Source organism: Nipponia nippon, unplaced genomic scaffold (assembly GCF_047370975.1).
Source record: "Nipponia nippon isolate SJK-2023a ecotype South Korea unplaced genomic scaffold, ASM4737097v1 scaffold_2, whole genome shotgun sequence".
NCBI classification, from domain to species: Eukaryota; Metazoa; Chordata; class Aves; order Pelecaniformes; family Threskiornithidae; genus Nipponia; species Nipponia nippon.
This window is the reverse complement of record NW_028262336.1, coordinates 109,389,893-109,402,241: the sequence shown is the minus strand read 5'-3', so window position 1 is coordinate 109,402,241 and position 12,349 is coordinate 109,389,893. Positions and strand designations below refer to the sequence as shown.

At 36.9% G+C, this 12,349-nt stretch overlaps 1 protein-coding gene across 23 annotated transcripts in view; it reads left to right on the top strand.

The window, feature by feature from the left end:
- Positions 1-12,349, top strand: part of CDK8 (cyclin dependent kinase 8) — an 88,144-nt gene that overhangs the window by 60,376 nt on the left and 15,419 nt on the right. For 16 of the 23 annotated variants that reach the window (XR_015704763.1, XR_015704764.1, XR_015704765.1 and 13 more), the window contains 5 exons: positions 3,303-3,360; positions 6,153-6,284; positions 8,420-8,563; positions 10,611-10,680; positions 11,654-11,726. Coding sequence is in view for 20 of the 23 variants with exons in the window: in XM_087757739.1 (XP_087613865.1) it covers positions 3,303-3,360; positions 6,153-6,284; positions 8,420-8,563; positions 10,611-10,680; positions 11,654-11,726 (477 nt within the window). In the remaining 3 variants the exon portion in view is untranslated. Of the gene's footprint in view, positions 1-2,556; positions 2,597-3,302; positions 3,361-4,469; positions 4,588-6,152; positions 6,285-8,419; positions 8,564-10,610; positions 10,681-11,653; positions 11,727-12,349 lie in introns of those variants that run through there. The other 7 variants (XM_087757749.1, XM_087757746.1, XM_087757750.1 and 4 more) reach the window with 4 other exon arrangements.

The following is a 12,349-nucleotide window of genomic DNA, read 5'->3' as shown; positions in this document are numbered from 1 at the left end:
GTTTTGTTGGTCTCTGAAGTACTCAGCTGTACATCGCTGCATGGCTCTTCACATTTGGTTTAGGATCATAACAGCTTTCTCATTTGCATTTGTCTGGCATGAGCAAAAGTAAATATGCCTCTACTAGAACAAAAATGAGTGACTCTAAAAAGCTGATCATTTGTAGTTATAAAAAAAAGATAGCTGTTTTAAAGTAGTGTGTTTTCAGAACACAGTATTAAAATTGCTGCAAGATTTTTTTTTTCCTCACTTGCGCAGCCCAAGTGATTTGAATAAGCACTTTAAACTTTCATTTTCTCTGGATAATTAAAATTAAACTGAAATTTAACAAATTAAACTGAAATATGTCCAGATTTCTCCCTTCTGTTTCTAATGACTGCTTATTTTTCGTTGCAAATAAATTTCTAATATGTAATGAGTTCCCCAAGGAGACAAATCTGGGGAGTTGATTTTTTTCTCCAGGTGGTGGACTTGAGTCAAAGATATCTAACAAGAATCTCTGACCCACGTTTTGACTGTTTTTACTGGACCTGAATGTTTTTCAGGGAGTCCTCAAAATACTTCTGTTTTAGGAATGCCAATACTGTCCCTATACTGCTTTCTGGTAGATATTCCCCTATTGAATTTAAATACTGGTTAATGGTCTTGTTTGGAAAATTCTTTCAACTAATGATGTTGTTCCAGGCTACTAATGCAATGATTTTAGGAATGGGAACCTTCAGAATAAGACCTGATTTTAAGTTTATTTTTTTTAATCTTTAACTGTGATGTTGTATCTCTTTATGTGATGTGATGTGACTGTATCAATATTTTTGTCTGTAGTAAGAATCTTCTGTTTCAAACAGAGCTGTTTCAGTGAAGGGCCTTTGCCTCTAGAAAGAGTTGAACTACTGTGAATGGTTATTCCAGATCGACTGAGGGTTGTTTTTTTTTTTTTTATTTTGCGGATTTAGAAGACTCCTACACGGATTTCTAAATTGTCTGTATTTTTAAATGTTTTCTGTAAATCCTGAGAGGGAAAAAAAAAAAATCTGAGTGTGAATCAAGCTGTAGCTATTTATTTTGCTAACTGGTACTGTCTCATCTTTTTGTATTTTTCTCTTCTCATCTGTACCTACCTTGAACTTAGGGTAGAAGATCTTTGGGGCAGGAACTGTTACCCAGTGCTGTGCTGATTAATCACCTGGCATAATGGAGTATTTGTGTGAATATGGCTCCTTGTCCCTATCAAAATCCAGAGTAAAATATTTTACGGTAAAAACATCATGAGGATGTTACAAGCATTTTTGTAGAGTATTATCAACCTGTGAAAATGCAGGCGGAGAAATTATACTTTAGGTCAATGTATTATTTATCTGAAAAATTTTAGTGCCTGTGTAATGTGTTGTTAACTCTACTGAAAAATATTAATTAGGCATGTAGCTTATTAACATCCCAGGTACACTGAAGCAGCTTTTGTAAGAGATATGCATATTTTCTCTTCGAGTCACAGCATAGCAATAGAATGGTTTATGTGGTGAAATGATGTGGGTTTTTTACCTAGCAGTTTGAATTGCTTTAAACTTCAACATTAACTCTGAAATTAAAGATTTATGCTGCTTGTTTATTTCTAGGACTTTTCTAGAAACAATCAAAATTGAATGCTTTGTGAGCCACATGCCCACATACTGCCTTTTTTTTTTTTTTTTTTTTTTTTTTTTTTACGTTGAAGCAATACTTACCTGGAGTGTATGCCTTTATTAAAGAAAACAAAAAGGAGTGGTGGTGGTGTGGGATGCAAGTTCTTCTGCATATCACTGAGCTAACGCAGCACAAGTTGGATCTGTTGTTATTGCTGTTGGAAAGATAATGGGATATATCTTACCTCTTTGATCACAGTCAAGCTATGACATTTTCTTTGTCTTTAACCTGCTCTCAGAGAAGAGATGCAACACCTCAAATTCCTTTTACATATTTTGTACGTGGATTGTACAGTTTCAGAAATCCATGTTGGAGCCTTTCATAAGCAGTAGTAATTAAGTTTCTCAAGGAATTTTTTTTGCTGGATTATTAATTTTTTGCACCTTGTTTTACACAATATGAATTACTATTAGATCGATATCAAATGGTGGTCTTTTTGTCTCTTTGAATGTGTTTACACCAGTGCCTGAGAGATTCAGGAAGACTTGAGGATTTCCCAGAATACGTGTTTGGTAAATCACACTAAGATATTAGGATTTATTATTATATTAACTTTTAGGTAACCTAAACTATCTTGCTGGGGGTACTTTTTGCCTCAGATCAATTTAAACTGGGAAATCAGAGCAAGAGCTGTAACTCAGCCTTATTATAAGTCTTACAGTTCACAGTTGAATAGGAGCCCCTGTTTTGTCCAGGATTTACAGTATGAGTGGGAATCTAAATCACTCCATTTCAAAACAAGTCTAGCATAAATTTTCAGCTGTAGTTGTGCATTTCCTGACTTTTTTTCCCTCAAAATAAGCACTGCAGGTTTGATTTATATAAACAGTGTTAGCATTTGAAGAATCTTCTTCTGACTGCAGATGCCGAGACTGGATTATAAGAAGCAGGACAGCAGAAAATGTAGGATTAAGAAGTGAGTGGTTATGTTTCTAACCAGTTTAACTCCAGCTCAATTCTTTAACTGGCCTCCCTAGTAAAAGAAAGAAAGGGAAGACGGAGAGAAAAATAATGTAAAGGCAATGCTTTCCAGTTTTGCAGCTGTCTGAATTGGTATACACTTGTGAATCGGAATAATTTAGATGATTTTTCTCTCCAGTATGAAGTGATGTGGTAATGTTTAATCTGCATCTCACTCAGGTTTTTGGTTTTGGGTTGGTTTGGTTTTTTTTTTTTTTTTATGTAAAATGTGTCTGCAAACGTGCCTAATGACCCTGGGCAAAACATATTGTAGAGCTGGCTTCCCGTCCCTGTGCTGGGGGCGCAGGGTGGTGGGCAGCAACGGGTCTGCCTCCTGCCAAAAGGATCTAGGGCAATTTTGGTGGAAATCGTGGTGGCTCGGCGACTGCCAGCTCATGCGGGTTGAGGACAGACACCAGGGTGTCAGTTAGGGAGCATGGTGCTGGAGCACAGAAGTGCCGAAAAGAAACGTGAGGAAGATGCAGTCAGGGAGAGCCTGTGTCTGGGTCCTTGCACAGCTTTACCATGACAGAGAAACTTGTCATTTTTATCAAAACAAAGTTGGTTTAAAACTGGCAAAACAAAGCTTAACTAATTTTTCAGAGACTAATGTTTAGGTTTATCGTGGTATATGTATTGTATATTTATTTTTTTTTCCACAGAAACCTGCTAATATTTTAGTTATGGGTGAAGGTCCTGAGCGAGGAAGAGTAAAAATTGGTATGTTTATATCTTTGATAAGTCCCAGTGTAGCATTTAAGTTAGAATGTTCTGAAGGTGCGGTTGTACCACCTAAAGTAGTCACTGTAATACTAGTATGTGCCTGGGCACATTGCCTAAATGCTGTTTTCTGAGTGACTGGCTTCTTGATATTAGCCCCATGCACCAGTTCTGACGATGAAATGCTGTAGCCTCATCAATGAAAAGTGGAAAATGTCATTATATGTTGTTTAAGTGGGTGTTTGTGTGGGGTGGGGGATTTTGATATGGGGATAAAGATGAGAGCTAGCTAGGGGAAAGGAGGAGAAAGAAATGGGATTTTAAAATTACCTCCATTTACCCCTATAATGCCATGACATTATCTTGCTGCTGCTTATAAAATCTAAATAGGAAACTACTCATTACTACAAACCTTAAATTTTATAACGGAATCAAAGGTGGCATTTAGCCTAAAAAATGTTCTTGAAAGAGTAGACGGGTCCCTTGGAGATAAACGCAAGGGATCTTAAAGTCCAGAAAACACAGTAATCCAGCCAAAATGCTTAGTAAGAACTACTGCTAAATGCTCAAACTGGGGTGTACTGGCGTAGGAAGGACCCAACGCTTTCCCCACTATTGTAACGTTTTTCTGGTGGGAGTTACTGTTCACAGTGAGAGGATAATTTGTAAAACTTCAGTTGTTTTAAATTAAAGTAAATTAATAAATAAAAATTAACTGTAATCTAACAGTAATAAGCTATACCACGCTTTGCATTAGCAGGGCAGTGCTTTGATAGCAGACTCCTAATGCACAGCCTACTTATATTCGTTATGGTAATGCAGCCCCGTTTGGAAGGGTTTTTTTAAAGCTAGTTCATCTTTTTCACTTCCCTCTGGCTTTCTTTGAGATTATTCTTCTCCATTGTTGCTCTGTACTCTTACTGTTTTGTTTATCTGAACGATACTGTTAATCACTAGTATAACGATTCAGGGTAGGATTTTCTTGGAGCGTTCAGTGCTGCTCTAGTCCTTCCCTCACCCTTTGAAATCCAAGGAGCCAGACGGGCCAGGGCTGAAGACTTCTGCAGATCCTACCCTGAAAGTTTTTAATGCCCTTCCGAGGTTTAAGGTTGACAGTGGAGATTGAGGTCTTCTCCGTACAAAAGAGGTACAGCACGGACAGCAGAAGGGAAAATTTCTTCCTATTGCCTTATTCTTCACGGAGCGTTTGCTTCCAAAATTGAAAATGTAGGTCATCCTCTGGGCACGTTCACGTTCAACTGTGGTGGTGATATTTGCTGTACACAACTACTTGCTAGTAATTGCACGTAGACCACCCATTTATTTCTTAATTGACAGTTTTGAATTAATTTGGGAATAAATTAGAGCACAACTAAATTTAGTCAGACTCTGTTAATGGACAGGTGAAAGATTCTGTATCGGACCACCAGTCCTCTGAGCCATCCGTTCCCAGTGGGGGAAGAGGGAGGGGGACCCTGGATTTCTAAGTGTGTTATCAAAATGTAGATTTCTTTTTTTTCTTGTTTTCTTAAGATATTACCACAGCAGGAAAAGAATGCAGAAGTTATACCCATACCAAGGGCTTCCACTTTTCCAGTGTAACTAATTTTTCTAAAAAATACATAACTGGTATTTAACTTAAAATAATTTTTATAGGCTTTTTGTGTCATTTTGAGTCATAAATTCACTTTCTGCCAACAATTTTCCTTATTTTTCATAGTTACTAGTGACTTGATCATATCTTGAGTAATCGCTATTTTAATGTAGAAAACTGTAAAATGTTTCTCTTTTTAAATGCATTAAAACAATCATAAATAGGAATGCATATGAAAAAAAATTATTAAGGTTTGTGCAGTCAAGTTAGAGACCCGTATTTACACTGCAGTTTTCCCTCAACCAGTGAGCTATAGCGTGTAGGTTCTTTTCCCTCAGAATGGCTACTCATCTCATTTCCTTCGAGTCTTTCTCAGCACGTGTATATCCCTGCACCACAGAGTCCCTCTTTCTTGGGATTTGGGGAGCGGTGGGTCAGGAAAGCGATTTGGTGGGAGAAGGTGCATATTTTAGTCTCTGCCCATTTTTTCCTGTATCACTTATATTTGGTAGTTCAGACAGCTTTCTAGGCAGTTGTATACCACCAATTCTAAAAAGCAGTTTTTAATGATATAATGCCCCCCAACAGAATTTTAAAATCATAGCCTAAATGGTATTTAGTACTGGTATCTTGATACTGGAAATGTGTCTTGACAGAAAATGAGCAGGGAGGCAGATGGTGTAGGCTTAGTTGCTTTTTTTGTGTGAAGGAAATCTTGCTACAGCTAACTTCATGAGGAGGGAGCTTTTGTGATGTGCATGTATGTATTATAAATCATTCTAACCTTTGCAGAACTTGCATTTTGCTCACATTTAAAATGCTGCTTCTTGAAAGACCATCCTGTAATAACGGAATATTTTACCAGAGAATATCAGGTAAAATGAGTCAGGATTTACCAGTGTCCTGAGAGAAGTGAGTTGATGCGCTTTTTCAGAACAATGGTTAATTCTTTGTTCTAAACGGCTCATGTTAGTAATGATTTATAATGATATACTTTATAGGTGATGACATCCAGTAACTTCTACAAAATCTTTAAGAAAATCTACTCACAGAATTCATATCTGCTACAGTCTACGTTTGTGTTTTATTTAGCCCAGTGATGGTAGTGCTAACAAGTAAACTCAATCAGTTCGTTTTAAAAAAAATATAATTGGTAGTTTTCCTAAAATTTTAAAGTGTCTCTCTTTGAATTTTGCAGCTGACATGGGCTTTGCCCGATTATTTAATTCACCTCTGAAGCCTTTAGCAGACTTGGATCCAGTAGTTGTAACGTTCTGGTATCGAGCTCCAGAGTTGCTTCTCGGAGCAAGGCATTATACCAAAGCTATTGGTAAGTAAATTGGATAAAAATGTACTACTTTGTTCTTTATGCAAGGTACATCCAAATACTGAAGCATTGATAAACAGTACAAAGGACAATAGCTGAGTTAAAGGTACCTTACTGGTTCTTGAGGAGATACTGAGCTTTGACAAATTGTTTAGTTTACTATGGTCTCTGGCTAGATATAGGAATGAAGCATTTCTGGGTTTTGGCTCCAAATGCCCTGTGATGCGGTATACTTTTATATGGCTTTCACACAAGATTTTCATAAATGCTGGTAGAGGTTATACAAAATACAGATGCATCTTCAAACTATTAGTACAGTCCGTATGATGAAGATGAGGCACCGTGCATTCGTTTCATTGCAGAGGTTTTTACCTAGTGTAATAAATACATGAAATAAGGAATGTACAGAATGGAGAATATATTGGCTGCACTGAAACTAAACTGTAAAAATAAGCTGCATTTTAGCGTCTCTCTGGGTCTTTTTCAAAGCACAAGTGTGAACAGGAATTGCTTGAAGTAGTGAGATATTATCAGGGTCACACAGCAGGCTAAGCTGTGATGCTGCATCAGGCGCATCCACAAAAACCAAAGCCTCACAGAACACAGGCGCTGTGAGGATGGCATTAGTTATATCAGCTTAATGCTGCATCCTCCTCACCACTTAATTCATACTGATCGGTCTGAATTTTAACAGCTTTGGCATGGCGCCGTTGACTTCGCTCTGCCGGCCTCTGCTCTTGCCAGTTGGGGGGTAAGGGATGGCTGACGGCGGGAGCCGTTGTGTGCTGTGGCTGTAGGACGGGGGAATAGCTAGAGGGAGGTTCACCTTTAGTGGATGTGAACAGATTTGCCATGGAAGGGAGAGAGACCGTAGGAAAGAGGACTAGGAAGTTTTTCTCTTGCTGGCTGATTTAAAAGATATGTTAAAGCCTGGCAACCATTTTGGGGGAAATAACTTCCCCTGCAACACTCCACTTACTTTGCAAACGTGGAGGTTGAATGTTAGCATACCTGGTGTTGTTCCTGTAACCTGAAATTCTTTCCTCAGACCTTCGCCGTTAGTTTTTTAAGATTGTGTCAGTGTTTTTGTCAGAAATTCTAACGTTTATGACTTAAATGTATTTTCATTTACTTTTCTGTTAATACTATATTTCTCTTACTGATTAAATACATTTCTTTGTATGTTCCTTTAAACTCCTTTTTTTGTTGTATTTGCTTGTTCCTTCGCTTTACTGGCATTTTCTTCTGCTTGCAGCATGTGAAACTGCATGGGTGGTCATAACCTTTAGTACATAATTTTTTCAGCATAGATAAAAACTGTATACAGACACTGAGTAATGGGGTTATGCTCTCTGCATCATTTGCTTTTGTCCTTGTTCATGACCTTTTCTTGTTCATTCGAGGTTCAGTGTAGCATTACGTTATTTGAGTTAAAAATTGCATTTGTGTATACTAGAAAAAATCGGGAAAACAACTGGGAGAACTCAGGCTATCTGATTTTGCAGATTGGGACACAACAGTTAAAACAGAAAGGGCTTGGGGTTTTGTTTTGGTTTTTTTAAATGAATGTTATCAAAAAAAGGGGGTAGGTGTGTGGACATGGAGCAATTTTCTCGTTACTCTCTTTCCACAAGGCTTTATAGATAGCATTTGGCTTATTCCAATGTCACTGCTTTTCAACTTGTATTTTTGGGGTCATTTAATACTTAATAAACCCAGTGGCTGATCAGAGAGGGCATGTTTCTTGGCAGGGACAGTATGTCAGTGAATGGGCAAAAATGTTGGTTGGCTTCTCTTCATTTGTATTTCATGCGTGGACAGTTAACCAAATAGTTTCCTTTGGTTTTTTCCTTAATCAAATTAACTTTTACAGCAAAAAATGGTAACTACACTTTAAAAACCCTACAAAAGCTTGTACGATACTCTCTCAGCTCTTGTGTAGTTACTGAATGGTGTACCTCTATCCGTAGCTGAAAGGAAAAATTGAGGAAGTGTTGCACTTCCACAACAGAAACTTGAAATTTTCTATGCAGGGACCTTACCTCTGATAAGCTAAAAGCTAACATTCTACCTCATCAAGATGATTTTGGAAAGATTAATTTGATTTTTTTTTTTATTTCTGTTCTCCTTTTTTAAAGATATTTGGGCCATAGGGTGTATATTTGCAGAGCTGCTAACATCAGAGCCAATATTCCATTGTCGACAAGAAGATATCAAAACTAGTAATCCTTATCACCATGACCAGCTGGACAGAATATTCAATGTAATGGGATTTCCTGCAGGTACATGCTGTATTTTTTTATCACTGCTGTTCAAAGAAAGATATCTGTATTGCTTTCTTTGCATATGAAGGTGGCAGCTGATCAAAGCAACAAAGCTGTTCAAACACAATCTTTACTTCATGAGTTATAAATCTAGAATCTAATGGTCATATTAGATATTTTTCCTGTTATTAACAATAGGATTATCTTTGCATATACATGTACCAATGTTTTATAATTTTAAAAGATCATGTTTAATGGTGAATGATTAAAAATCAGAAGGAATATTTCTGCATATCTTCATATAGATTCGGAAAGCGACTGATGATTGTATGAAACCAAGCAAAAATCTATACATTTAGTGAATATTATGCAGACATTTAACTCATGCTGAATTAAACATAGCATTTGAAAGTAGGGGAGGGTAATTAATTTTTTTTTTTTCCCCTGGGAGAAAGTTTGTGATATGGAGAAAATGTCTTTATTCCAAACCGGAACAAAGAACTGGTTGCATGAACAAAAATAAATTACAACGTGGCTGTCACTTATTGCATTTTCCCATCAGTGTTGGTCATATCTTGTTTTTCTGCAGGCTGTCTTGCATCTTTTCAGTTAATGCTTTGTCTTCTAATGTTCACATGATCGCAGATACCAGAATAACAGGGGCCTTATTTTTACTTTTTAGGCATCTTTCTCCTCACTGCTTGTGTTCCCTATTGTTGTCCATTCACTATTAATAATCTTTTTCTTTACTGTTCTGGTGGACTTTCTTCTTCCTATCACATGAATTTTGTGGTCTTTATGTCTGTGTGGTTGTAGAATTTTGTTATTAAATTTGCTCTTATTTTTTCCTTTCACTTTTTTGTGTCCTGTATGTACTTCATTGCTTCTATACTGCTGTATGAGATTCCTGGAAATGTGGCCTTTGCATATTAAGTACTTTTATTTTCTTGAAAATCCCCCTTAATTTTGCTTCTTTAAGCAATATTGTCCTTTTCTGCTTTTAGCCTAGAATTTGACCTTTTTCTTATGCTTGTCTTCAATTGGTCTTTCTGTAGCTTACATGAATAGATGATACACTCATTATTGTTTTCTGATTGATTTAAATAATTGTTTCTAATGGTCTGCATTTGATTTTGAAGGTCTTTGGTTCTTACCAAGAAATATTATTTTTCATTTAATTGCAGCAAATTTTTTGCTTTTTAATTGATACTTGCCATATTTGAAACAGTTTCACATGTCTTTTGGGATAGGGAAAGAGGACAATATTTTATTTGAATAAATAATAATTAAATAATCTCTGATTTATTTATTGACTTAATATTTTTAAGTTCCCAGTGTTCTGCAGTTGTGATAAGACTTAGTAAAATTTGACTTGAATCAAACTACTTGCCCACAGAGCCTTTTCAGGAGCTACAGAGCATAATACATTTGAGGCTAGGTGCTGGTAGTGATTTTTTTATTTTTAAATCCATTTCAGGCGTTGTCTACACAGAGAAGCTGAGATGAAATATTCTTTAATTTCAGTGTGCAAATGTTACTTTTTCTTAACCTTTTGTTGGCTAACAGTATTTCTTTTATGTTAAGACAGCAGAAATTTACATCGTACCCCTGGGCATTTTCCCGCAACCAAAGACAGTGCTGTCAGAATAGAAAATCCCTTAGAAGGAGGCCGCGTTTGCGGGAGTCCTGTGTACTCCTGTCCCGAGATCACGACTGTGCCTGAATAAATTAAATAACAGTCCTGAAGGGTGCAAGCACAATGGCTGACATGTTTTTCTTCTGTGTTGTCTTTCGGGCATATGGTGATCTTCACGGTAGCTGGCAGCTGTTTTTTTTAAAGTTCTTGAGTTAATCTGCACACAACTGGAACCTCTTAGGTGTTGGTATTGTGAAGATTTATTGTGAAGAGGTGATGAAGGAATATGAGCCAAGGAGTACAAAGAAATAAATAACAGCAAGGTTAGCGAAGCAGACTAAAAAAAAATCAGGGCTACGGAGATACTTGGAAAGCCGTTGTTTTACTTGGGGGGAAAAAAAGAATTATTAATAAATATTGATTTTGCAGATAAAGATTGGGAAGACATAAAAAAGATGCCTGAACATTCAACTTTAATGAAAGATTTCCGGAGAAACACGTAAGTTTGCTTTGAGTTGAGCTTTCGTAAGAAAGCCTGTTTTACTTCTCCCTCCTGCCCTAAATTGCTTGTAGCTCAGGTTGTTTTCCATGTAGACACCAAACAAGGACTATGAAATGGTTATGACTTAGACTGTGAAAAAAGAAGAATAAAGCTGTTTCATAACCGTCATCTTGGCCTGTTGAGGTGGTGTGAATCAGAAGAGTAGCCAGAGACAGACTGTAAATGAATGGTAAGGTGGCAGGTGTGAACTGGGAGATGCCAGTAAGGCCCCACACAGCTCTGAAGATTGCTAAGCACAGTTTGTCACAGCTGTTTCCAAATCCATGGTACTGGAAATGATTTTTCTGTGATAGCTGCATAAAAGGTAACCTTATGCTGTTTCCAGCAAACAGTGGGCATAATTGTCAGGTTTGGTGTCTAGGGTAGCTTATGAAGGCTAATTCAGTTTTGCTGTCACGTTGCCAGAGTCTAATACCTGCACTTAAGACCCTACCCTGTTGCCGTGTTTCCATGCTGAGGGATTTGGGGCTGTACGGTTACATACATTTCTTGCATCTGCCATGCTATTGTAACCATTCAGAAACCTTATTTCTGAGCTCCTCTTCAAAAAAGTGAATTTGTGGATGTTCTTGTAGCAACCTGTACATTGCAGGAGAGTGTTAAGATGGGCTTAGTACCTATCTGCGTGTTTACTGGCATTGGAAATATACAGAATGAAACCATATAGTAGTAAAATTGCTAAAAGGCAGTTTAAATCAGTTCAGTGTCTGCATGTGGGTTAAAAGTGTGCTTTTTGCATGGATGTGATGTGTTTTTACAAGCATGTGAGGGAAATGGATGCGCTTCTGTAGTGTCTGAATGATTTTTTTAAGCAATCTCTGGTGTTGGTAGTTGTGGTTTTTCCCTGCTTGGTGGATTAGCAATGGAATAATTGCATATTAGAAGTGTCACCTTTTTTTTCCTTCTCTAGGTATACCAACTGCAGCCTTATCAAATATATGGAAAAACATAAAGTTAAACCAGATAGTAAGGCATTCCACTTGGTAAGTTCTTGCATGTGTGAAAAATCAAAACCTTCATATAAGTTACAGGTGTTCAAGTTGCGAGTTGAGCTGGTGTCATGTATTTTGTGACTAACTCTATTTTATACAGATTATACCTTATTTTATAAATAAAGTTAGGAATAACTGATACTCTGCAAACTGAAAATTGCAAAACCACTTTATCGTCTCACATTGATAAAATGATTCTGTGAGTCATTCACTGGATTAGTTTCAGTATTGAGTATATCAGAAGTTTTCAGTCTTTAGGTCATGTTAAGCTTGTAGTTATATTTGCAATGGTGCTGCAACTCTTACCCATTTTGCTGCTTTGCATACTTTCAACAGCCTATTTGCGAATTTAAAAATAATCCGAAATGCATAATGTTTTACGTGTTCATTATTAAGTTTGTCTTATGCACTTTTGTTTAAAACAAACAAAAAAAAAAATTAACTCAAGACTTGAATGTTTAGTTTGGAAAACTTCAGTATGCCTTCCTGGCGCACTAATCCTTTGTAGCTTTCTTACGAAAACTTCCTCTTTACAACAATTGGTTTATCTCTAGAACATCCAACTTTTTTTTTATTAAGACTGCAGTTAAAGTTACACACTTGCTCAGCCCCAG